We start from the raw sequence: 23,388 nt of genomic DNA on the forward strand, positions 1-23,388 counted from the left end.
AAAAGTATCAAACTCAAAGCTGGGTGTAATCATTCTGATGCATAACCACTGACTGTCATGAAAATTTCTCTCGGTACTGATAAAAATGAACAAAGGTTGTATTTTATTTTCATTTATGTGTTATTGGTAACCTTGCATTTTATTTGTTCCATTACTGTCATTATTTTCCACCATTAATTGTACTGCAAGGCATTACAAAGCTATATTTTGACATGCTAAAGTTGATTATCTGATTGTAATTTCTTTTTCAATATTCCACCAGGTTTTCCCGTGGAGACCAAGAAATCAAAGGTCATCTTTGTGATTGGTATGTTAGCTGACAAAACGACATTATCACATTAAACTATAATTTCATTGCACATTGTTTTCATTACAGACAAACCTGTAAAGCAATGTTTATTGTGCCTACATTTCCCCCAGAAGAACAAGTCAGGAAGCAGTGTTGTGATGCAAAGTACATACATCACAGCATTGAAACTATATCAGACATAATAACACGCACTACCAAGTTTCTTTTGTGACACAGGCAAAATAATGAACTGTGAAATTGGGGGCAGGTGAAAGCTTCTGAAGTGTCCTAATAAGGTTCCTTATTGAAACGGTTGTCAGTCTTCTTGATTTATGTTCTGGATAAATGGAAAGCAGATGGTCCAAGTCTTTGTATGCTAGGAGCTTTCCTTCCCTCTTGTTTGTTCAAAAACTCTAGCCAACTGGGATGTAGTGAAGTGAACCAAAAGCCAAGCTGTACATCTCTTTATGGTGAAAAGAGACGTGAAGGAATCAATTTGGCGGTCCGTTGAAAGGAACCTGGTGGATACGGTCTGTGTTCCTGCCCTCTGTCGCTTCAGCAGTTTGGTACAACAGTTAGGCTTGTAATTTTGTTTTGGATATGGCTGTCGATAGTCAAATGGATGGATCTGAGATTGATAGCTTGATTGAATTACACTCTCGAGTGCACTTGATCACCCTAACTGTAACAAGGAGTCGGAGGCGTTCGGATCCATATGCAGCATTTATTCCACTGAATGGTAATACAGGCAGAGATCAGGAATGGCGTCAGGTGTGTCAGGGATAACCAGAATCGTAACCAAAAACAAGCAGAGATCGGGACAGGCAGCAGAGAATCAGAGTCGGAATACACAGTCCAAAGGTCAAAACACAGGAATAACAAACACAGGGAAAAACGCTCGGAAATGTCAGACTGGCTAAACAAGGCTTCGCATTGAGTGAGAGTGAGTGTGCTGCTTTTATGTGTGTGTGTAAATGAGGTGCAGGTGTGGCAAGGAAATTGGCTGATGAATGAGGTGCAGGTGTGGCAGGGTGATTGTGATGCAGTGACTCATGGGTAATGTAGTTCGGGTGTGGTGCAACAGTATGAGAGGTGCTAGTGTCCAAGTGACATCTGGTGGTTGATGGGTGGAATGGTCCTGAGTGGAGTGCCCTCTAATGAAGTTCATGGGCACTCCATCTAATAATCGTGACACTAACTGACAAGTTAAAGACTTGCTGAAAGATTTATCCTAGCTGTATCTGCACTGTAGTAGCTCTCAAGAAAAATAATTAGATTAGACCTAATAGCAAGACTCGGGACACCTTTGAAAGGTTTTCTAGATTTCTAGAATAGAATAGAGAGCTTAAGAGTTTTTTTTTTTCTGGTTTAGAGCTCACTGGCATATAAAAGTTCAAATGTGAAGGATTGAGAAACAAATAGCGACTGGGTAGGATTGCTGCGTGAATGTTTTAAGGAATGCACTGTGATCTGTAAAGATCAAAATTTATTTTACCATTCATTTTGAAATCTGAGAGGCAGAACACCTGAACAAATGACTCTATTTGTTCTCTGTTGTATCTGTTTAGAAGACACAATATTTTAAAACTATATGGAAAAAACAGTATGTTAATTTGTTTGATTTAATATGGATTGTTTTTCAAGATAATTAAAAATAATTAATACAGTGCACCATCATTTTTACCTAGTGCTGTATGGTTATGCTATATTTGTGTGCCGAGGACAGTCCACAGATGAGCTACGGTTGACACTATGTTCTTGTAATGATGGCTGTTTTAGAGCAAAAAATGCAAGATCCAATTGCAGTAAAAAGTTTATTTGAAGTAAACCCAAGCAAAACAAGATTGAAGGGATAGTTCACCCAAAAATTTATACAATTAATTACTCACTCTCATGTTGTTCCAAACCCGTAAGACCTCCATTCATCTTCAGAACACAAGTTAAGATATTTTTGATGGAATCTGAGAGCTTTCTGACCCTTCATAGACAGAAGGATCCTTACACAATCAAGGTCCAGAAACATGGCAAGGAGATCGTTAAAATAATCCATGTGCAGAGGAGACGAATTGTTGAATAAAGTCTTTTTTTTTCTTTTGCCCACAAAATGTATTCTCATAGCTTCATAAAGTTACAGTTGAACCCCTGATGTCACATGGATTATTTTACCGATGTCCTTGCTACATTTCTGGACCTTGATTTTGTAAGGATTAGAAAGGTCAGAAGGGTCAGAGAGCATGTGTTTGCATAATGATGAATTTAAAGGTTAATGTATATTATAACATATCAAATACAATGTTGTTGCAGATGAAATATAACATGGATAATGTTAAATAAACCAGTCAGTAGGCCAGTAAGATAATTTATTTATTTATTTGGTGGGAGAAATTAATACTATTCTTCACTAAGGGTGCATTAAATTAAATAAAAAGTGACAGTGAAGATATTTGTAATGTTACACGAAACTAAAGCTGAAATTGGGTTTTTATATTAGAAACAAGTCATGTTTTTCCTTTGAGGCAAAAAGGAGGCTTGTTGCTGCCACTTTCTTGTCAGTGCTGGACTATGGCGATGTTATATACATGAATGCTTCCATCACAAGCTTGAAACTGTTGGATACTGTTTATCATGGAGCTCTTAGGTTTATCACAAACTTTAGAGCACTTACTCATCACTGTTCTTTGTTTGATCGGGTTGGTTGGTCTGCATTGTCCACCCGTATACTTAATCATTGGTACATTTTTATCTACAAGGCAATTCTTGGTCTTCTTCCCCCATACCTCCAATCTTACATCGAAAAGAAAAGTACAGGATGATATTGTCTTCGTTCTGAGGACTTATTATTATTATTATCTGTCCCTCAAGTCCGGACCGAACTGGGAAAAGGGGCGTTCAAGTATGCGGCCCCCTGCACTTGGAATCAGCTGCAAAATGTCCTGAATCTTAAGGAGCCAGTTTCATTGGTTGATTTTAAATTACTTTTAAACAACATGGAAGCTACACAAACTGGCTGTAGATGTTATGACTGACTCCGTTATGACGGACGATCCTTGCTGTTGTTTGTCGCTTGCGATTATATGTGAAATTCTGATTTCTTATGAGAGTCACGCAAAGGAGGGATTTGGAAAAAATGAATCGTTGAGCGAATCGTTTGGGAGATGTTGAGCAAGTAAGGTGAATGTGAATATTATAGACAATGAAAGTGGTTTTTGACCTTGCATGCATGTCATCCTTTTAATGGGGACTCCCAAAACCAAAATATGAGCCTTTCATTATCCATAATAGGGGAACTTTAAATTATTTAAAAAATGGCTTTAAACTGTAACGATGAGTGGCTAAATATATTTATTTTATCCCTAGACAATGGCTACGTTTACATGCACAATATTTGGTCCAGTCAGACTGAATTAAATCCGATTGATAAATCTTAATTTAGTGTTTACATGAATGCTAAATAAAGTGATCCATTTATGAGCATTTATTGATAAATATACATATAAACTGCTGTTCCGGGCTGCTCATATTTATCTCGCAGTAAAAATGCCCTTCCCTGCACACAAAACGGTTGCTTGTGGATGAGAATCCAAAACAAGGACTGGTGGGAGGTTGTCCTGCTCCACTTCACATTTTTCCGAGTAAAAGGAGAGTTTTATAATGACAGGACACATTTATACAACACTTTATTCAAAAGAAAGAGCAGCTCATTCTGCGCTTCATACGTCATTATACTATTTCTGCATCATTGCACATGCGCATTACTTTCAGTTTTGCGGTTCATTAATAAGATTTATCGATTGGAGGGGCTATCTAGTAGAGTTCAAGCGTTTAACAAAGTGTCCTTCCACTGTTTTGGTAAGACAAATACCCTTTTCTTTTTTCTTTGATGCTTGGATTTTTCAGAAGCATTCTTACAAGTTTCAGATATGCTTTATATATATATATATATATATATATGTGTGTGTGTGTTCCTGTAGCTCAATTGGTAGAGCATTGTGCAAGGTGGGGGGTTCGATTCCCCGGGAACACATGATATGTAAAAATTGATAGCCTGAATGCAATGTAAGTCGCTTTGGATAAAACCGTCTGCTAAATGCATACATTTAATTTAATTTTAATTTTATATATATATATATATAGATAGATACCAGCTGTTGGTTGTGTAGGAGACATTAACCCAGGGGAAATCCGCCTGTGGACTGTTTGGATAGATAAGGGCTGCCCTGAGCTGTGTGCAGAATCTTAATGAAAGCCTCTGGGACTTTAGTCAGATGGTGAGGTCGAGGTGGGCCAGCGCATAGTGTGAGGTACAGACCATAAGATATCTGCTGATAATCCATCCCACATCTCCCAAGACAGTCAATTACTGAGGATCTGGCCCTTGTTCCCCAGTCCCCACTATTCAGAACAATCTTTCTCATTCATTTTCATTTCATTATAGATTTATTCTCGACTTTCTCATTCTGACCAGGTGGGCCGGGATCGGGGAAAGCTCTCCAATCGGAGAAGATAGAGGAGCGGTACAGTTTGAAGCGCCTGTGTCCTGGGGACATCCTGTGCAGCGAGTTGCAGTCTCATAGTGAGAGAGGACAATTTCTGCGAGACCTTTTGGAAAGAGGAGAGCAGCTTCCCGAGGTGCACAATCTTGTTAAGTCCATTACAGAAAATTACAATGACCAGCTCCAACTTCACTGAATTTACAAACACAGGAAGTCACTGTATTTCATAACACTTCTCAGTAACATTTTGCAGAGAAGTGTTATGTAATAGTTTAACCTTTAAAGTGCTGGATGTGTTCAAAAAAAGGCTGGGTGAATTATTAGATAGGTTTTGTAAATTCATTTGCACTTACAGTTTTCTTTTCTGGATTGACACATTTCCTGTTGAAACAGGAAGATTTGCTGGGACATGTGAAATTTTTTTTACCATGAAGAAACAAAAATAATAAATTCCAGACATGTACTTCACAAACAATAGGCTTTTGGAAAGTAAGTAAAGTATGAGCACAACCAAAGGCAGCAGAAGTAGAGCACAACTGAAAACACACAGACAAACCCCAATTTTCGAATACCTGGTGCTATTTAGAAGTAGGCGACAATTATAAATTTGGGGAAAGCAGACAGTTTAATTTACAGAGCCCTGAACTAAATTTGTATATGCCCTTGCAAACAAGATTCAAATTTGGTTTATTTCCCAAAGGACAATGACTGCCTGTTCACATTGAAAGAGAGAATAAAAACAACACTATCAATCAGATAGCTGATTGTGGAGTTGTGGAAGCAGGATTGTGAACCAGTGAGCAATGGACAAATTTGATGCTTGAATTTTCCAGAAGCATTCATTAATTTGTAATATTTTCGTAATTTTTCTCATAACATGTAAGGTGTAAAGTTAAAAAAATGTTTCTGTTAAAAGTTATATCTATCTCTCTCTCTCTCTCTCTCTCTCTCACTTTATATATATATATATATATATATATATATATATATATATATATATATATATATATATATATATATATATATACATATATATATATACACACATACATTATTACAGTTAAATAGAGTCATGACATGGATTATTTTATTTTAAGTGTTACATGTGATCCAATAATGTTAATAACTTATTTTATTGCCACAAAAAACAAATATACATTTTTTTATCATTTTTTATAATTTTTTTTCAAACTTCATTCTGTCCCTCTCTTTGAAATTATACAGTTTTAAGAAGAGGGTCCTTTAAAGTATTAGTTCACTTTCAAATTAAAATTTCCTTATAATTTACTCTCTCCCATATCATCCAAGATGTTTACGTCTTTCTTTCTTCAGTCGAAAAGAGGTTTTTGATAAAAACATTCCAGGATTAATCTACTTATAGTGGACTTCAACTGCTACAAAACGGTTGAAGGTCAAAATTACAGTTTCAGTGCAGATTCAAGGGGCTCTACATGATACCAGATGAGGAATAAGGGTCTTATGTAGCAAAACGATCGTTCATTTTTTTTAAATTTAATAAAAATTGTATGCTTTATAAACAGAAATGCTCAGCTTGCTCAGCTGCTCTATGTTGCACGTCCATGACTACACGTCAAGTCACCCAAGTCAAACCAGGCTCGGGAGTCCAGTTCTCCTGTTGCCAGATGAAACCAGCAGTTTAATTCCAGGCTGCAGCAAAGTCAGATTGTGCAGAAGAATCATCTGTTTCCTGTGGTCTTGTCTCTGTGATTGTCTAAGTCAAGGTCTTATAAATGCTGTTCCCAATGCATCTTTTTCATTATTAACATGGATATTAAAATCACCAACAATTAAAACTTTATCTGCAGCCAGCACTAACTGAGATATAAAATCAGCAAATTCTTTAATAAAATCTGTATGGTGCCCTGGTGGCCTGTATGCTATGTGCCTCTGAGAAATCCTGAAAACATTGTTATAAATTGAAGCAACACTTCCCTCTTTGCCTTTTAGACTCAGCTCATGTTTATAACAGTAATCTTGGGGGGTGGACTCATTTAAAATAATGTAATCATTAGGTTTCTGTCAAACAGAGCACATCTAGATTATGATCAGTGATCATATCATTTACAAAAAGTGCTTTCGTAGAAAGGGATCTGATATTCAATAAGCCAAGCTTTATCATTTGTTTATCCGTATTGCATCTGTTTTTTATTTGTTGAACCTCAATTAAATTGTTACTCTTAACTTGGTTTGGAACGTTTTTTGTATTTTCTAGTTCGGGGAACAGACACAGTCTCTATAGTGTGATATCTAGGTGAAAGAGTCTCTATGTGCTGAGACTTCTGTGACGTCAATGTCAATGTCAATGTCACCTTTATTTATATAGCGCTTTAAACAAAATACATTGCGTCAAAGCAACTGAACAACATTCATTAGGAAAACAGTGTCAATAATGCAAAAATGAGAGTTAAAGGCAGTTCATCATTGGATTCAGTTATGTCATCTCTGTTCAGTTAAATAGTGTCTGTGCATTTATTTGCAATCAAGTCAACGATATCGCTGTAGATGAAGTGTCCCCAACTAAGCAAGCCAGAGGCGACAGCGGCAAGGAACCGAAACTCCATCGGTGACAGAATGGAGAAAAAAACCTTGGGAGAAACCAGGCTCAGTTGGGGGGCCAGTTCTCCTCTGACCAGACGAAACCAGTAGTTCAATTCCAGACTGCAGCAAAGTCAGATTGTGCAGAAGAATCATCTGTTTCCTGTGGTCTTGTCCTGGTGCTCCTCTGAGACAAGGTCTTTACAGGGGATCTGTATCTGGGGCTCTAGTTGTCCTGGTCTCCGCTGTCTTTCAGGGATGTAGAGGTCCTTTCTAGGTGCTGATCCACCATCTGGTCTGGATACGTACTGGATCCGGGTGACTGCAGTGACCCTCTGATCTGGACACAGACTGGATCTGGTGGCCACGGTGACCTCGGAACAAGAGAGAAACAGACAAATATTAGCGTAGATGCCATTCTTCTAATGATGTAGCAAGTACATAGGTTGTTATGGGAAGTGTTTCCGGTTACGGTTTACCTAATTAATGCAGCCTAAAAATCTTTTAACGGATTTGGATAATAAAAGCATATTAGTATGTTATGTGTATGCCAGGTTAAAGAGATGGGTCTTTAATCTAGATTTAAACTGCAAGAGTGTGTCTGCCTCCCGAACAATGTTAGGTAGGTTATTCCAGAGTTTGGGCGCCAAATAGGAAAAGGATCTGCCGCCTGCAGTTGATTTTGATATTCTAGGTATTATCAAATTGCCTGAGTTTTGAGAACATAGCGGACGTAGAGGATTATAATGTAAAAGGAGCTCATTCAAATACTGAGGTGCTAAACCATTCAGGGCTTTATAAGTAATAAGCAATATTTTAAAATCTATGCGATGCTTGATAGGGAGCCAGTGCAGTGTTGACAGGACCGGGCTAATATGGTCATACTTCCTGGTTCTAGTAAGAACTCTTGCTGCTGCATTTTGGACTAGCTGTAGTTTGTTTACTAAGCGTGCAGAACAACCACCCAATAAAGCATTACAATAATCTAACCTTGAGGTCATAAATGCATGGATTAACATTTCTGCATTTGACATTGAGAGCATAGGCCGTAATTTAGATATATTTTTTAGATGGAAAAATGCAGTTTTACAAATGCTAGAAACGTGGCTTTCTAAGGAAAGATTGCGATCAAGTAGCACACCTAGGTTCCTAACTGATGATGAAGAATTGACAGAGCAACCATCAAGTCTTAGACAGTGTTCCAGGTTATTACAAGCAGAGTTTTTAGGTCCTATAATTAACACCTCTGTTTTTTCAGAATTTAGCAGTAAGAAATTACTCGTCATCCAGTTTTTTATATCGACTATGCAATCCATTAGTTTTTCAAATTGGTGTGTTTCACCGGGCTGCGAAGAAATATAGAGCTGAGTATCATCAGCATAACAGTGAAAGCTAACACCATGTTTCCTGATGATATCTCCCAAGGGTAACATATAAAGCGTGAAGAGTAGCGGCGCTAGTACTGAGCCTTGAGGTACTCCATACTGCACTTGTGATCGATAGGATACATCTTCATTCACTGCTACGAACTGATGGCGGTCATATAAGTACGATTTAAACCATGCTAATGCACTTCCACTGATGCCAACAAAGTATTCAAGTCTATGCAAAAGAATGTTGTGGTCAATTGTGTCAAACGCAGCACTAAGATCCAATAAAACTAATAGAGAGATACACCCACGATCAGATGATAAGAGCAGATCATTTGTAACTCTAAGAAGAGCAGTCTCAGTACTATGATACGGTCTAAATCCTGACTGGAAATCCTCACATATACCATTTTTCTCTAAGAAGGAATATAATTGTGTGGATACCACCTTTTCTAGTATCTTGGACAGAAAAGGGAGATTTGAGATTGGTCTATAATTAACTAGTTCTTTGGGGTCAAGTTGTGGTTTTTTGATGAGAGGCTTAATAACAGCCAGTTTGAAGGTTTTGGGGACATGTCCTAATGACAATGAGGAATTAATAATAGTCAGAAGAGGATCTATGACTTCTGGAAGCACCTCTTTCAGGAGCTTAGATGGTATAGGGTCTAACATACATGTTGTTGGTTTAGATGATTTAACAAGTTTATACAATTCTTCCTCTCCTATGGTAGAGAATGAGTGGAACTGTTCCTCAGGGGGTCTATAGTGCACTGTCTGATGTGATACTGTAGCTGACGGCTGAATGGTTGCAATTTTATCTCTAATAGTATCGATTTTAGAAGTAAAGTAGTTCATAAAGTCATTACTGCTGTGGTGTTGGGAAATGTCAACACTTGTTGAGGCTTTATTTTTCGTTAATTTAGCCACTGTATTGAATAAATACCTGGGGTTATGTTTGTTTTCTTCTAAAAGAGAAGAAAAGTAATCGGATCTAGCAGTTTTTAATGCTTTTCTGTAGGATATGTTACTTTCCCGCCAAGCAATACGAAATACCTCTAGTTTTGTTTTCCTCCAGCTGCGCTCCATTTTTCGGGCTGCTCTCTTTAGGGTGCGAGTATGCTCATTATACCATGGTGTCAAACTGTTTTCCTTAACCTTCCTTAAGCGTAAAGGAGCAACTTTATTTAAAGTGCTAGAAAAGAGAGAGTCCATAGTTTCTGTTACATCATCAAGTTGTTCTGAGGTTTTGGATATGCTAAGGAATTTGGATACATCAGGAAGATAACTTAAAAAGCAGTCTTTTGTGTTAGAAGTGATGGTTCTTCCATACTTGTAACAAGAAGTAGAATTTACAATTTTGGCTATATGAATTTTGCAAAGAACTAAATAATGATCTGAGATATCATCACTTGGCTGAATCACTTGGCATGAATCAACACCATCAACATCAATTCCATGTGACAGTATTAAATCTAGAGTATGATTTCGACAATGAGTAGGTCCTGAAACGTGTTGTCTAACACCAATAGAGTTCAGAATGTCTATAAATGCTGATCCCAATGCATCGTTTTCATTATCAACATGGATATTAAAATCACCAACTATTAAAACTTTATCTGCAGCCATAACTAACTCGGATGTAAAATCACCAAACTCTTTAATAAAGTCTGTATGGTGCCCTGGTGGCCTGTATACAGTAGCCAGTACAAACATAACAGGGGATTTATCATTAACATTTGTTTCTTTGGATAATGTTATATGAAGTACCATTACTTCAAACGAGTTATACTTGTAGCCTGCCCTCTGAGAAATCCTGAAAACGTTGTTATAAATTGAAGCAACACCTCCACCTTTGCCTTTTAGACGTGGCTCATGTTTATAACAGTAATCTTGGGGGGTGGACTCATTTAAAATAATGTAATCATCAGGTTTTAGCCAGGTTTCTGTCAAACAGAGTACATCTATATTATGATCAGTGATCATATTATTTACAAAAAGTGCTTTTCGTAGAAAGGGATCTGATATTCAATAAGCCAAGCTTTATCATTTGTTTATCCGTATTGCATCTGTTTTTTATTTGTTGAACCTCAATTAAATTGTTAATCTTAACTTGGTTTGGACGTTTTTTGTATTTTCTAGTTCGGGGAACAGACACAGTCTCTATAGTGACGTGAGGCATCCAAAGCCATATTTAGAGCCCTCACATTCTTACGGTCCTCAATTAAAGTTTGGATGCATGTCTCTAATTCTAAAATCTTCTCTGTCAGCCTAACTATTTCCCTGCATTTATCACATGTGAATCCCTTGTCGCCGACAGAGAGAGATAAACTATACATGTGGCAAGCAGTGCAAATAACAATAGCAGGAGACGCCATTACTCACCGTGATTGATGAATGATTCTTAACACAGTTGTTTGATGAACTTGTGAGAACAATTGAGTGAGAGAGAAAAGAAATGGAGCGAGAGAGAGGAGAGGAAAAAATGAAAACAGTGATAGGCACGAATGGAAACACTAATGACAAGCTAACAAATGCTAACGCACTGCAGGCGCACTGCACTCACGGCTGTAGAATAAAGGGAATGATAAAAGGAATCAGATTAGATTGACAAATAATATTAGAAATATGTTGGGAATTAAGTTATATTTTATCACTTTAAACAAGAGAGAGTGATAGTAAGATATATTATACCATTCTATAGAAAAACAAAGCTACATGGAGCTATGATCACAAACCAGCAGCATGGCAAACAAGGAAGCAGGAAGCCACTTGATACCCTAGCCTTTAATCATTCCTAAAAAAGGACAACACTTAAGGTCTTTGGGGTCATTTTGACCCCAAACTTTTAAAAAGCGATTGCATAAGGAAATATACATTTTTTATATGGAAAACTATATATCATTTTTTTATTTACTTCTCAACTATACATTTATGCTGTGTTTTTGTGGAAATTTTGAAGTTTTTTACCTATTTACTGCACAATTACATAACTAGGCCATAAATTGGCTCATGAAAAATGATTTTTTAAAGAAAAAATCACTTAAATGATGATCTTAATTAAATCTAAATAGTTTCTGGACATTGCTCTATGTGTTAGGGATAGAATACTGCCATCTAAAGGTTAGTCAAAAAACTTTATTTCTTATGGGTTAGGAATTAAAGTGCAATGGCCACATGTATCCACTAGAGTGCTATAGAGACTCATTCATTTTCACTTCATTTTTCTTGATGCTTGAACTTCTCCTCACAACTTTATGATATATATTTTGTGAATATTTATTTAAACATTTTGAAATACATAAAAAATCTGTAGTTTTGTCAGAGTTAGAATTTGTTGTTGTTTTCTAATATATTTTGAATTATCTGCTTTTGCAAATTATTATACATACATTTGAAAAAAACATTACAAGTCACCACTATGACATGATTGTAATCACACACTATTTATTTCAGAAAATTATTTATCAACAACTATTTATTTTTTTAGAACAAGAGATTTTAGAACAAGATGAATTTTAAAAGTAAATAAACCAATATAATACAAAACAACAGCACCAATAAACTGTAATGAACAGGAGTGAAGGGTACACAGAACAACTTTTTTTATAAATCACATGGCTAATAAACATGTGAAAGAACAAGCAGAGTGCAAAACACTGATAATGGTACTTCATATCATGAACTAAAGTCGATGCACATCTGGCAGATGTTGACAGTATGAGCAGTGCAGATGTTCTTCCAGTTTGTGCAGTCCCATCTGAACTCCACGTCTCTGCTGCGTGGACACACCTCACAGCGCTTTCTTTTTGTGGATGGATGAACTAAAGACCTTTTGGCCATAGTGCTGTCACAGAATGAGCTGTGTGCGGGAACCAGACTGCCACTTTTATACTCTAACTGGGATGTTTTCAAAATGCTGCTGCAGCTCTTTCATCTAACTGTAAACTTTCTCAGAGTGCAAAAGTTCATCTTTCTTGTATCTGCCCTTTCCCTCTCTTTCTCTCTCTCTATCTGTGTGTGTGTGTGTGGGGGGGACAAGCTTGTTCCATGCTGCATATGTGACATTTTTCAGATTTGTGCCAGTTTAGTTGATTTTATTTGCCAATTTCTATAAAAATGCTCTCTGTTGCAGTGGCATACGTGTGTTTGTGTGTGTGTGTGTGTGTGTGTGTGTGTGTGTGTGTATGAGATAGAAAGTTTGTTCCACTTTGGGTTTATGCTCTAGGACCAGACCTTGAATTAAATGTAAAAATTTTTAGATTTATGCCAGTTTAGTTAATTTTATTTGCCAATTTCTGTAAAAATGCTCTCTGTTGCAGTCACATACATGTGTGTGTTTGTGTGTGTGTGTGTGTGTGTATGAGATACAAAGTTCGTTCTACTTTTTATTTATGCTCTAGGACCAGATCTTGGTTTATTTGTAGAAATTTTCAGATTTATAATGGATTTAGTTTTATTTTTTTGACAAACAAAATTTTAAAAAGTAATTTTTTGCATTTTCCCATTCATTTTCAATGTGGGGTCATTTTGACCCCAAAGACCTTAAAAGGTAAATTTTTTTTTACACACCTTTAGAACAACCAAATCAAGCCCAGTTTTTTTGTGCATGTTTAGATAGATTATTTAGGAAATGTCACCAAGTTTCATGCCCCTGCAATGAAGGTAACACTTTTAAAAAATGAAGGAAAAGTCCATTGGGGTCATTTTGACCCCAAAGAGTGATTAAAGGCTAGAAGACACATCAAAGCAATACTTAATTACATTGAAAAGGTCATGTGTGACGTAGGTGGAAGTACAGACTCCGTCAGTGTTTACAAATGTGGAAAAGGAGTACCGTTCAAAAGTTGTTGTATGTTCAATGACACAAATTTAATTAGTTTTTTTGTAACGGGGTTTTGACTTAGTCTTTGCATGTTTGTCTTGTAAACACTTGAGTCATTACTTCCACCTACATCACACGTGAACTTTTCAACGTAATTAGGTATTACATGAAGTTGAGGACACTCGGCAAGGAGAGTGTTTCTGTTTATAAAGCATATACATTTATTTCATTTTTTATATTAATTTATACCGATCGTTTTGCTGGATAAGACCCTTATAAGACCTGTACTGAAATTGTAATTTTGACCTTCAACCATTTGTTAGCCATTGAAGTCCATTTATAAGGAGAATAATCCTGGAAAGTTTTCACCAAAACCCTGATTTCTTTTCGACTGAAGAAAGAAAGATGTAAACGTCTTGGATGACATGGGGATGAGAAAATTATCAGGAAATTTTAATTTGAAACTAAGTAAACTAATCCTTAAAGGTTTGTCAGTAAAATAAGTGTTTCGACAGCATTATCAATATAAAACCATAATTTACAGCCAAAGCATTGCAGCATTGCAAAAACCTACAGTTTGTGCAGACTGCATCATCTTTCAACAAAGTCTCCATTACACTGTGCCTCATTTACAAAAACAAAACCACAACCGCAACAACAACAAAAAATCTGCAGTGAAATGCTCTGAAAAAAAAAAAACATACAATCCCCCAACATGATCAGGCACACCATTAAAAATAAATTCAATTCTTAAGTGAGAGCAACAAACAAGTTGTTTAAACCAGATGCATCAAAGTGGACAAAGTTTCACTCTTCAATTTGTCCTGTTGTCAGCAGACTCAAATGTTGAGTATGCCAGAAAGTGAACATCCAGTGTAGACCGTGTCAGTGCTGCTGCTGCCACAAGGTAAAGTAAGGAGAACAGATCTAGACAGGTGGTGCTGGGGAAGAGGAGGGCTTAAGAAAATTCTCATGGTGTATAGTACTTAGCTCTACCAGGTCAGGACTGAAATAGATAGGAAACAGAAATCAATTGACTATGCTGCCACTTTAGAAGAATCAAAACCAGCATCAGCTACTCAGAAGAGTTTCATGACAGAAACTATGCATGAATGAAAGTATTTAACAACAGACAATAGGGATAAGGATCAAACACAATCAAACCCATTAAAATTGTTTTACTGAAATATTCAGGTTTACTGTAATAAAAATAGGCAGACAGGCCCTCCAGCCACTAAATTAGGCTGTTGCTGTTGTGTTTATTTGCTAAGGTTTGGCATCTGGCTCAGAGAGATTCAGACTTAATCAGATGATTTATGTTACAGTGGTGTTGCCTAGCAACATGACTGTCATTAACATTTTCTGTGAACTACTTTTAGTTGTCCCAGACATCAGACTTCTCAATTCTAATCCAATGGGTGTTTGTACCTGTGTTCTCATACATCCAGCCGTTCTCACGGATTGTGAATCTGTATGTGAGTGTTAATCTAGTTTTCTCGTGTGTGTGTGTGTGTGTGTGTGTGTGTGTGTGTGTTAAAGGACACGCTGCTGGATCTATTGTGCGAGGCCATGGCGTCCACTGTGCGTCAGGGGAAGGGCTTCCTGGTCACTGGCTTCCCAAAGAATGTGAAGCAGGCGCAAGAGTATGAAGCCAAGGTCAGTGATTTTCAGGAAAAGATGAAATCACAGAGAGTGAGACTGCAGTCACTGCAGTCAATGAAACATGAAATATGTTGGGACATTATAAGTAATAGGAAATAGGTCTCTCAAAAATGAAAACTGACATTGTTTACTCATGTTGTCTCAAAGGTATATGAATCTTTATTTTGTGAAAAACACAAAAGGAGACATTTTCAAGAGTGTTCTATGCCCACAAAATGTGATGTGCATTCTTGTGATGGCATTCTTTGAGATAAGCTGGAAGATATGCTGTCATTTTTTTGAAAATCTACCCTCCACTGCAGCTCTCAAATGTCCTTTGCATGTGGTTGTATATAAATGTGTTTTATGTTTTTATTTAAATCTTTAACACTAGATTTAAAGAAGCAAATGCTGAAGATTTAGTATTGGATAATTATTGCAGTGATTAACATGTTACTGCCATGTTATATGCTTTGCAACAATTATTTTAACCCTAAATGATGCAGTGCGTACAGTAGCTTTCATTCATTAAACAACCATGTTGGAAGATGTACCCATGTGTAAATTCCAGGATGACAATAACAAGATTCACCAGGCTTCATTTGTGAAATAATAGTTCTGAGCATAAAGAATAATTTTCATGTATGAATTATCCATTACAGAGTCACAAGAAGACAATGAAACAGATGAAACCACAAGAAACCACAATGAAACCATTCAAACAGTGTTTGAAATCAAATATAGTCATATTTAATTATGTAATTAAAGCAGTGCTCACGATGTCACTGCCTGCTTCTCACAGAAATTGCCTGGCATTCAGTGCTTGTTCCATTTCTAGCATAAAATACATGCTTGTGTTTCAGATGGGGCAGCCCGACATAGTTCTGTTCCTGGAATGTTCTGCAGACATCATGAGTCAACGGCTGCAGCAGAGGGCCACCTGCAGCCTGCACACTAAAGAAGCCCGAGACAGAGACACTCGCCGTAGAGTGGACGGATTCTGCAGCCTGGTCAATCCCGTGGTCAGTCACTACGAACACAGAGAAGTTCTGCACAAGGTGGGTATGAAAACGCCAAGCTACAACTAGTCATAGCAGTGAAGTTTCATTGTAATTTGGCCACTGTGTGGAACATTTTGACTGGTTACATTGACCCCAAGCTAAAAAGAACATTTTAGAATCAGCACATTTAATGATTTTAGTCTGCTTTTGACATTCATCCTAAAAACAAATCCTTCAAATATGTGTTACTGTATTTTGACTACACAAAGGGCATCCATAGTAACCAGATTGGTGTTTGTCATGCCAGGGCATTTTTCACTATGTCAGATAAATGAAAGTAGCTAAATTGGATCTGAACCTCTGATTTCTGGGGAAGGGAGGCAGTTTTTCAAAGGGATTCCAAAAATGCAAATTTTGTCATTACTCACCATCATATTGTTCTAGAGTATTTAAATGATATTTTGCGAAATGTTAATTTTTTTTTGTCCATCCATACAATAACGGTCAATGCATTCACCAACATTCACCAAAATATTTTCTTGTGCTGCAGAAAAAAATACAATATTACAGGTTTGGAATGACATCATGGTGGATAAATGACAGAATTTGGATTTTCACTAAATGACTACCATGGTTCACCAAGTTGCTTCAAAGAACACATTGGTACTGCTGTGGTATATGTCTAAAAAACATGGTTATACAATGGTACATTTTAGTATATGCATGTTTATAGTGATTTGCAAACCTTAAAACCTTGTGGAAATATTACTGTGTTTTAAGGCGTACAAGATTTATGTTATTAAATAGGCTTTTTTTCCAGTATGCTCTGAAATACTTCATTTAGTAGATATTGATCTAGGAGAAGTGCACCCACTATGTCATTCAAAGATATAATAATCATTTAAATCTGTTTATTCAAAAGATTAACAACAGACACAAATGTAAATCCACCAATATCTACAAAAAAAAGGTTCCATTCATGCCATTCATCTTAAAGCATTTGCAATTGTAATTTATTTATTGATTGTTTGACGGAAAACGCTTTTATTGGGACAGAATTGAATCATTACACTATATTCATATCTGATGATTGAGTGATGTTGACAACATAAAGCAAACAGATGAACCTGTCTACGTTGACGAATAAACAAATTTCAGAGCAGCCGTGTGTTTGTAGGATATTTTAGCGCTGTATGACAGTTCTCCTGTGGGTTGTTGCCCTACTTTTCAGATTATGATTTCTAACAGCCGTGTTATGTGTGCGTGTATGTAGATTGATGCCGAGCAGCCCCCAGAAGATGTCTTTGAGCAGATCTGCCTCGTCTTGGACTCCTGCTAGAGAGCTTGGACTCGCACTGCCCCCTGGAGGACAAAACCATCACCTACAGCTCCACCGCAACTGACTCGCATTACACACCACAGTTCATCACGCGCACACACACCTGTGATTACAGCTTCTGTATGGTACATTCACTTGAGAAACTACCAACCAGCAACTGGCACCTGTTCATTTCATAGCATCGTCGTACACTGTAAATACCAGCCCAATAAATCAACAGTGTTTATCTCTTGGTATTGAATCTATATGCTTAAGCTCGCTTTCAGCTCCATAAAACACGGACAGAGGGTTATTTACGACAGTCTGATGTCGTTTGATGCGTTTGGACTGTTGTTCAGTCAGTATCCTTAAGCACTGAAATCAGAAAATCTGAGAAGAATTATGGACCGGCCACTGGAGAGCCTTTTTATATTTTAACTTCATGCTTTATATCACGCTAAACATGCCAGAATTGTGATTTATTGTATAGTTGAAGCAGAAATTAATGAGTTGGAGAGGGAAATGTTTTGAATTTCACATTCTGGCTTTCACGGGTGCAATGAATGGATGAATTTCACAATGAGGTCTGATAACTGTATTATTCCTTATCAACCAGGGTGAAATAAAAGACATTTCATATGTTTAATTGTGTTCCTTAAAATCAATAGCTATGAGAAATAATAACCTTTTTATTGCGGTTACAGGAATAGTTCACCCGAAGAAGAAAATGTGCTGAATATGAACAGGCCAAATTTGAAGAAATTTTACATTACAATGCATGCTCAACAATGGATCCTTTGCAGTGAATGGGTGCCATCAGAATGAAAGTTCAAATAGCTGATTAAAACATAAAACAACACAATAATCCACACAATTCCATTTAATAAATGAGTGTCTTGTGAAGTGAAAAAGCTGCATGCTTGAAAATAGTTTACGGCAAAAAATATGAGTCCTCTACTCATAATATTCTTTTCTTTAGTGAAAAAGTTGTAGTCTGAATCAGGAGAGAAATATGCACAGATCAAGCACTGTTTACAAACAAAGATAATCCAAAACAGTTAAGAGCAGATTTTGATTTGAAAGGACAACATGATGAACTTTTTTAGTGGAGGAAGCATTATTGACTCGTGTTTTGATCAGGAGTAATGCTTTAAAGTTAAAATGCCTTGATAGATTTGTTCATTTACATCGCTTTTCATGTTTTCTTGCTTCATGCTGTGGATAATTGTGACGTTTTTATGATCTATGTGGACTCTCATTCTGACGGCACCCATTCTCTGCAGAGGATCCATTGTTAAACAATAATGTGTTTTTTTTTTTTTTTTTTTAACAAGCTCTATATCTTGGACGGCCTGCGGGGTTTGTATGTTTTACATTCTCAGCAAATTTACATATTTGCGTGAACTGCTCCTTTAACAGTATGTGTGGGTATGAAGGTCAAAGTCCAAATCATTGAAGGTGGAAAATAAATTGTGTTGCAAGAGGTTTTCTATAGCAGCACCAAAATAAGCCACTTTTGTAAAGCCTGTCATATGAAAACATCAATACTATACAGTATTGTTACTATTACTTAAGTACATTTTTGTGTACCTTCCAGCAAACGGTCACTCACATGAGATCCAACCATCCAATCAGTTTAGTGTTAGTGTTATGAAATACTCCAATGTTCAGTGAAACATTTCAGTATAGCAAAATACACTGACGGTGGTGACCCGCAATCATATATAATTAAGAATAAACTTTTTATAGAAGACTCTGAGCACACTCTTCATCTCAAGCCAGTGCATGTCACAATTTATTAATGTGTAAAACCTTTGAAATTAGCAGGAAACTATTGAATGCAGCTTTATATTAAATAGCATGATATCACCAGTATCTGCCATCCATTGTTCTTCAAGTCACTGTCAGTCGACCACTATCAGAGAATAGTTATTTCCTATGACTAACGTGAATATTCTGATTTCTTTACGTACAGATTAATAACTGTAATACAATGAAAATGTCACTTCATATCAGACACGAGTGGACTGTAGCATTCACAGTAACCCACCACCCTCTGGTGGCTGAAGTATGACAGATTCTCAACCCTAAAAAATAAACATGCCACAAACAAACCTTATTAATCTGTCCTTATATCAAACTTCAGAGCTTAAGTACTGAAATAAATCAGAAAGATAAATCATAATACCAGAGTCATGTAGTGTAGAAAGATTTTTCACATACTTTTATTTCCACAGTTCTCATCTAACATTATTTAAGAACAGACTGTTATACACAGATACTGAAGCGGGTCAAGGGAGGGGAGGTGAACAGAACAGAACCCAATACAAAATGGTCTACTCAAAGCACAACAAAATGCATGTGTATAAAATAAAGTGGGAGTTCAGCGCACGTGCGACGACTACCACCAGCTCGATTTCGTTATTCTTCGTCTTTTAAATAGATTCATAAAAATACAATATTTTTATGGCCCGTGAGGAAACTGGAAAAATTAGAGGGATATAAAGGCGTGATGATGTTTGGGCAGTTTTTCACAGAGGGCAAACGTGCCACAAGCTCTTTATTTTCTTCTTCTAAAACAAGTGGCCAGGTTAGAATCAACTGGACAGGGAAGAAAAAAAAAATGGCACACGGCAACTACCACTGGCTACTTTTCACCATATATCTGAATACTCCACATGATCAACAACAGTACACATTGAGAAAAGAAAAGAAAGCTCTCCACGAGCGCAGAGCGCGCGCTATAACGCCTTCCGGATCTCAGCTGGTCTTCTCCGTGCTGTAGTGCTTCCAGGTTTGGGAACCTATTGGGTTAAGTGGAGTGGCTTTTTTTTTTTTTTCGGCGTAATTTCAAAAACAAGAAATTAACGTAAATAAAGTGACAACATCATGGAACTGTCGTAAGAGGAAACAAAGAGCAGCTTCTAGTGAAAATGGTAGCCCATGGCAAGAGACACGTATGGGGTCGGTCAGCCGGGATTTGTGTTTTTTTGTTATTGTTTTTAACCCCCGTCTAGAATGTCGGAGTTGTGAATGAACCTCCTCGATTGGTTAAAAAACCTGGTATGAATCAAAGACGACAGTCTCAGCACCAAGTTCCTTTCCTTGTAATCCTGCCTCACGAAAAGAGCTCACACACAAAGTTTCACTTATAAATACTTCAACTACAGACGACATTTTGCACTTTAACGCGAGCCCAACCCTGCTCCCGCCTCCAAGAGGTGCGTCACTGACGCCCGTCACTAAAACGGTGGAACAAAGGGAGGCGTCGGGTTTGCCTTTTAAATGTCCTGGGATTGGGAATGTCAGTGTGCCTTTTTCTTTTGTTCGTTCTTTCCTCTCGTTTCTTTTGATTTGAGATAGTGTTACTTGACGAGACCTGGTAAGGTTTGACAATCACAGCAGGGTGTTGGCCCCTCCCTCCCACGAACCCTCCCCCACCCCACCTCCCTACGGCAGCAGGTCGGGTCGAGGTGCGGCCCATCTGTGGTACCCTCTCGCCCAAACGTATGCATTTCTTTGACTTGGATGATGGAGCCATGCACAGAATGCCCTGGGGGCTGCGGCCCAGCCCTGGATACAAGCGCTGGAGCTTGTCCCTGTCATCTGTTGGCAGGGAAGTAGTTGGGGTCCAGGTAGTTGTAGCCTGTGCTCTGCGGTAAGCAGTAGTCTTTGTCCAGGAAGGTTTCGGCCTGGCAGACTGGCTCCAGTCTGTGTGTGGGCTTGTGGGTCTCTGTTTTGAACGGACTGAAGGGGCAAACAGAAAGGTGACTGGTTAGGACAAGACAACTGACCAACATTTCAAGTTAAACAGAATGGGAACATGTGGTTATATTGTAGATAAACTAAACTAAAAAAAACAAAACAACCCCCCCCCCCCCCCCCCTTAGATTGAGGAGATTTTCTTCTGTCAAGAATTTCAAATAAAACATTCTTTGAAAAGTCATTGAAAGGATGAATGACGAGTATCTTTCTTTCTCTAATGCTTAACATTTTTGATAAGGCCTCAAAAAAAGAATTCAGTTTATTAAAGGCAGGGTAGGTAATCTGGATCAAAAACATATTTTGTTATGCTAGTTTAAAGTCTCTTGACATCTCGATAGCAATTGCTAAATTAAGTGGTCTAAATTTATTTATATTTATTTATTTATCAGCTGTGTAAGGCATAGGACAATAAAATGATTGGACGTCCAATCAAAATGTTAGGTCCGAACATTACGATAGGCTGCCCTACCTGCTTGTCAAAATATGCATTTGCATACCTCTGCACACCCAGCTTGCACAGACATGACTGACAGAGCGCATTCAGTGTTTTGGAGGAGGCGTAGCTTTGCAGAGCGATTCTGCAAGGAGGCTGGGAATCTTGCATTCAAAGCTAACTTGCGATTGCTAGCCTTTCCGAAATCGCCTACCCTACATTTAAATGATGCACATTAGATTCCATTTAAGCAAGTGTTATGGTCCATGACCTTTTGTGTCGTACATGTTATTTTTTTTTTGTCTCTTCCTGGTTCTCACTCTCATGCTCTTAGGTACCGTCTTCCTTGGATTCTATTGGCTATCTTTGCTGTCATTCATAATTAGTTAATTAAGGACATCACATTTCAAGTCAAGTCTGCTTTATTTTTATTTTATTTTTCTTTCCTCCGCCAATTACGCTCTTGTCCGAGAGGTTTAAAAGGAGAACGTCAGCGGGAAGAGAGTGTGACATTTTCTGTTGTGACTGCTGTGTGCACTTGTGGCTATGCTGCTGTGCAAACTGTTTGGAAGACAAGGAAGGAGTGGAAGAGTTTAGTAAGTCACTTGACATACTAAAGGGAAGTTCCCCCTACATACCTGGGGGGAGTCGTGGCCTAACGGTTAGAGTGTTGGACTTGCAATCCAAGGGTTGTGAGTTCGAGTCTCGGGCCGGCAGGAATTGTAGGTGGGGGGAGTGAATGTACAGCACCCTCTCCACCTTCAATACTGACTGAGGTGCCCTTGAGCAAGGCACAGTACCCCCAACTGCTCCCCGGGCGCCCCAGCATAAATGGCTGCCCACTGCTCTGGGTGTGTGTTCACAGTGTGTGTGTGTGTGTGTGTGTGCACACTTGATGGGTTAAACGCAGAGCACGAATTCTGAGTATGGGTCACATCACTTTCATCTGCACGTAGGGATCTTGGATGTATTAGACACACTAGTTTAGTTGTGTGTGCTTTTCTTGTAACTTTGTTTATTTAATAGTTTAGGGGTTTGGGGATTTAGTTAGTGGTATTTTTCTTATCTTTTATTTTATGATTTAAGCACCACTTTAACTTCCCTTCTTTTTTGTTTGTTTAACTTGGGGGCAATAACTATTTCTCATAGTGCATTTTCGTGTCATGTGTTTCATTGCTACTTATTTCCCTGGCTTATTTCTTTACTATGTCAACTTAAGGTTACCTCTATTAATCCCTAGACAAAAAATTACATCAGAGATGTAACAGCAAGGTTTAACTGTGTGAGCATTTCACTCACATTTGCAATTAAAAATAGATGTGCAAGAACTGTAAAATGTACTTGGGTGCATGTGTGAATAAAGTCCAAGCACGTCTTTAAAAAAAAAACAGCTTTTATGATATTTGAGGTCATAAAACTGTCTTGTATTCAGTGATATAACAAACATATTTTTGGGATAAACTTCAAAAGGGCTCTGATTTCAAAAGGACAAAAAGACTGTATTTATGAGTTAACGGTCTTTACATTAACACCACAATGTTGCAACAAGTGGTAAAAGCCCAGCTCCACTCACCAGTCAGAGCAGGAACTACAGAAGTCCACAGCGTTGTTCTGAGGACAGTCCTGACAGTGCCACCGTACACCCTGAATGGGCTCCATGCCACACATATCACACTGAGGGAGAATTACATGCAAACATT

At 37.7% G+C, this 23,388-nt stretch overlaps 2 protein-coding genes across 4 annotated transcripts in view; one reads left to right on the top strand and one right to left on the bottom strand.

Annotated features, from left to right (window-relative positions):
* LOC132096748 (adenylate kinase isoenzyme 5-like) overlaps positions 1–18,136 on the top strand; it is a 125,404-nt gene extending 107,268 nt beyond the window's left edge. For both annotated transcript variants that reach the window (XM_059502335.1, XM_059502334.1), the window contains exons 10-14: positions 263–307; positions 4,755–4,918; positions 15,070–15,186; positions 16,035–16,229; positions 17,446–18,136. In XM_059502335.1, the coding sequence (XP_059358318.1) occupies positions 263–307; positions 4,755–4,918; positions 15,070–15,186; positions 16,035–16,229; positions 17,446–17,511 (587 nt within the window). In that variant the 3' untranslated portion in view covers positions 17,512–18,136. The remainder of the gene's footprint in view (positions 1–262; positions 308–4,754; positions 4,919–15,069; positions 15,187–16,034; positions 16,230–17,445) is intronic.
* Positions 18,137–19,737: 1,601 nt separating this feature from the next.
* The window catches only part of LOC132096750 (ZZ-type zinc finger-containing protein 3-like), a 40,354-nt gene continuing 36,703 nt past the window's right edge, over positions 19,738–23,388 (bottom strand). For both annotated transcript variants that reach the window (XM_059502336.1, XM_059502337.1), the window contains exons 11-12: positions 23,262–23,362; positions 19,738–21,237 (exon numbers count right to left, since the gene is read on the bottom strand). In XM_059502336.1, the coding sequence (XP_059358319.1) occupies positions 21,093–21,237; positions 23,262–23,362 (246 nt within the window). In that variant the 3' untranslated portion in view covers positions 19,738–21,092. The remainder of the gene's footprint in view (positions 21,238–23,261; positions 23,363–23,388) is intronic.

Source organism: Carassius carassius, chromosome 20 (assembly GCF_963082965.1).
Source record: "Carassius carassius chromosome 20, fCarCar2.1, whole genome shotgun sequence".
NCBI lineage: Eukaryota > Metazoa > Chordata > Actinopteri > Cypriniformes > Cyprinidae > Carassius > Carassius carassius.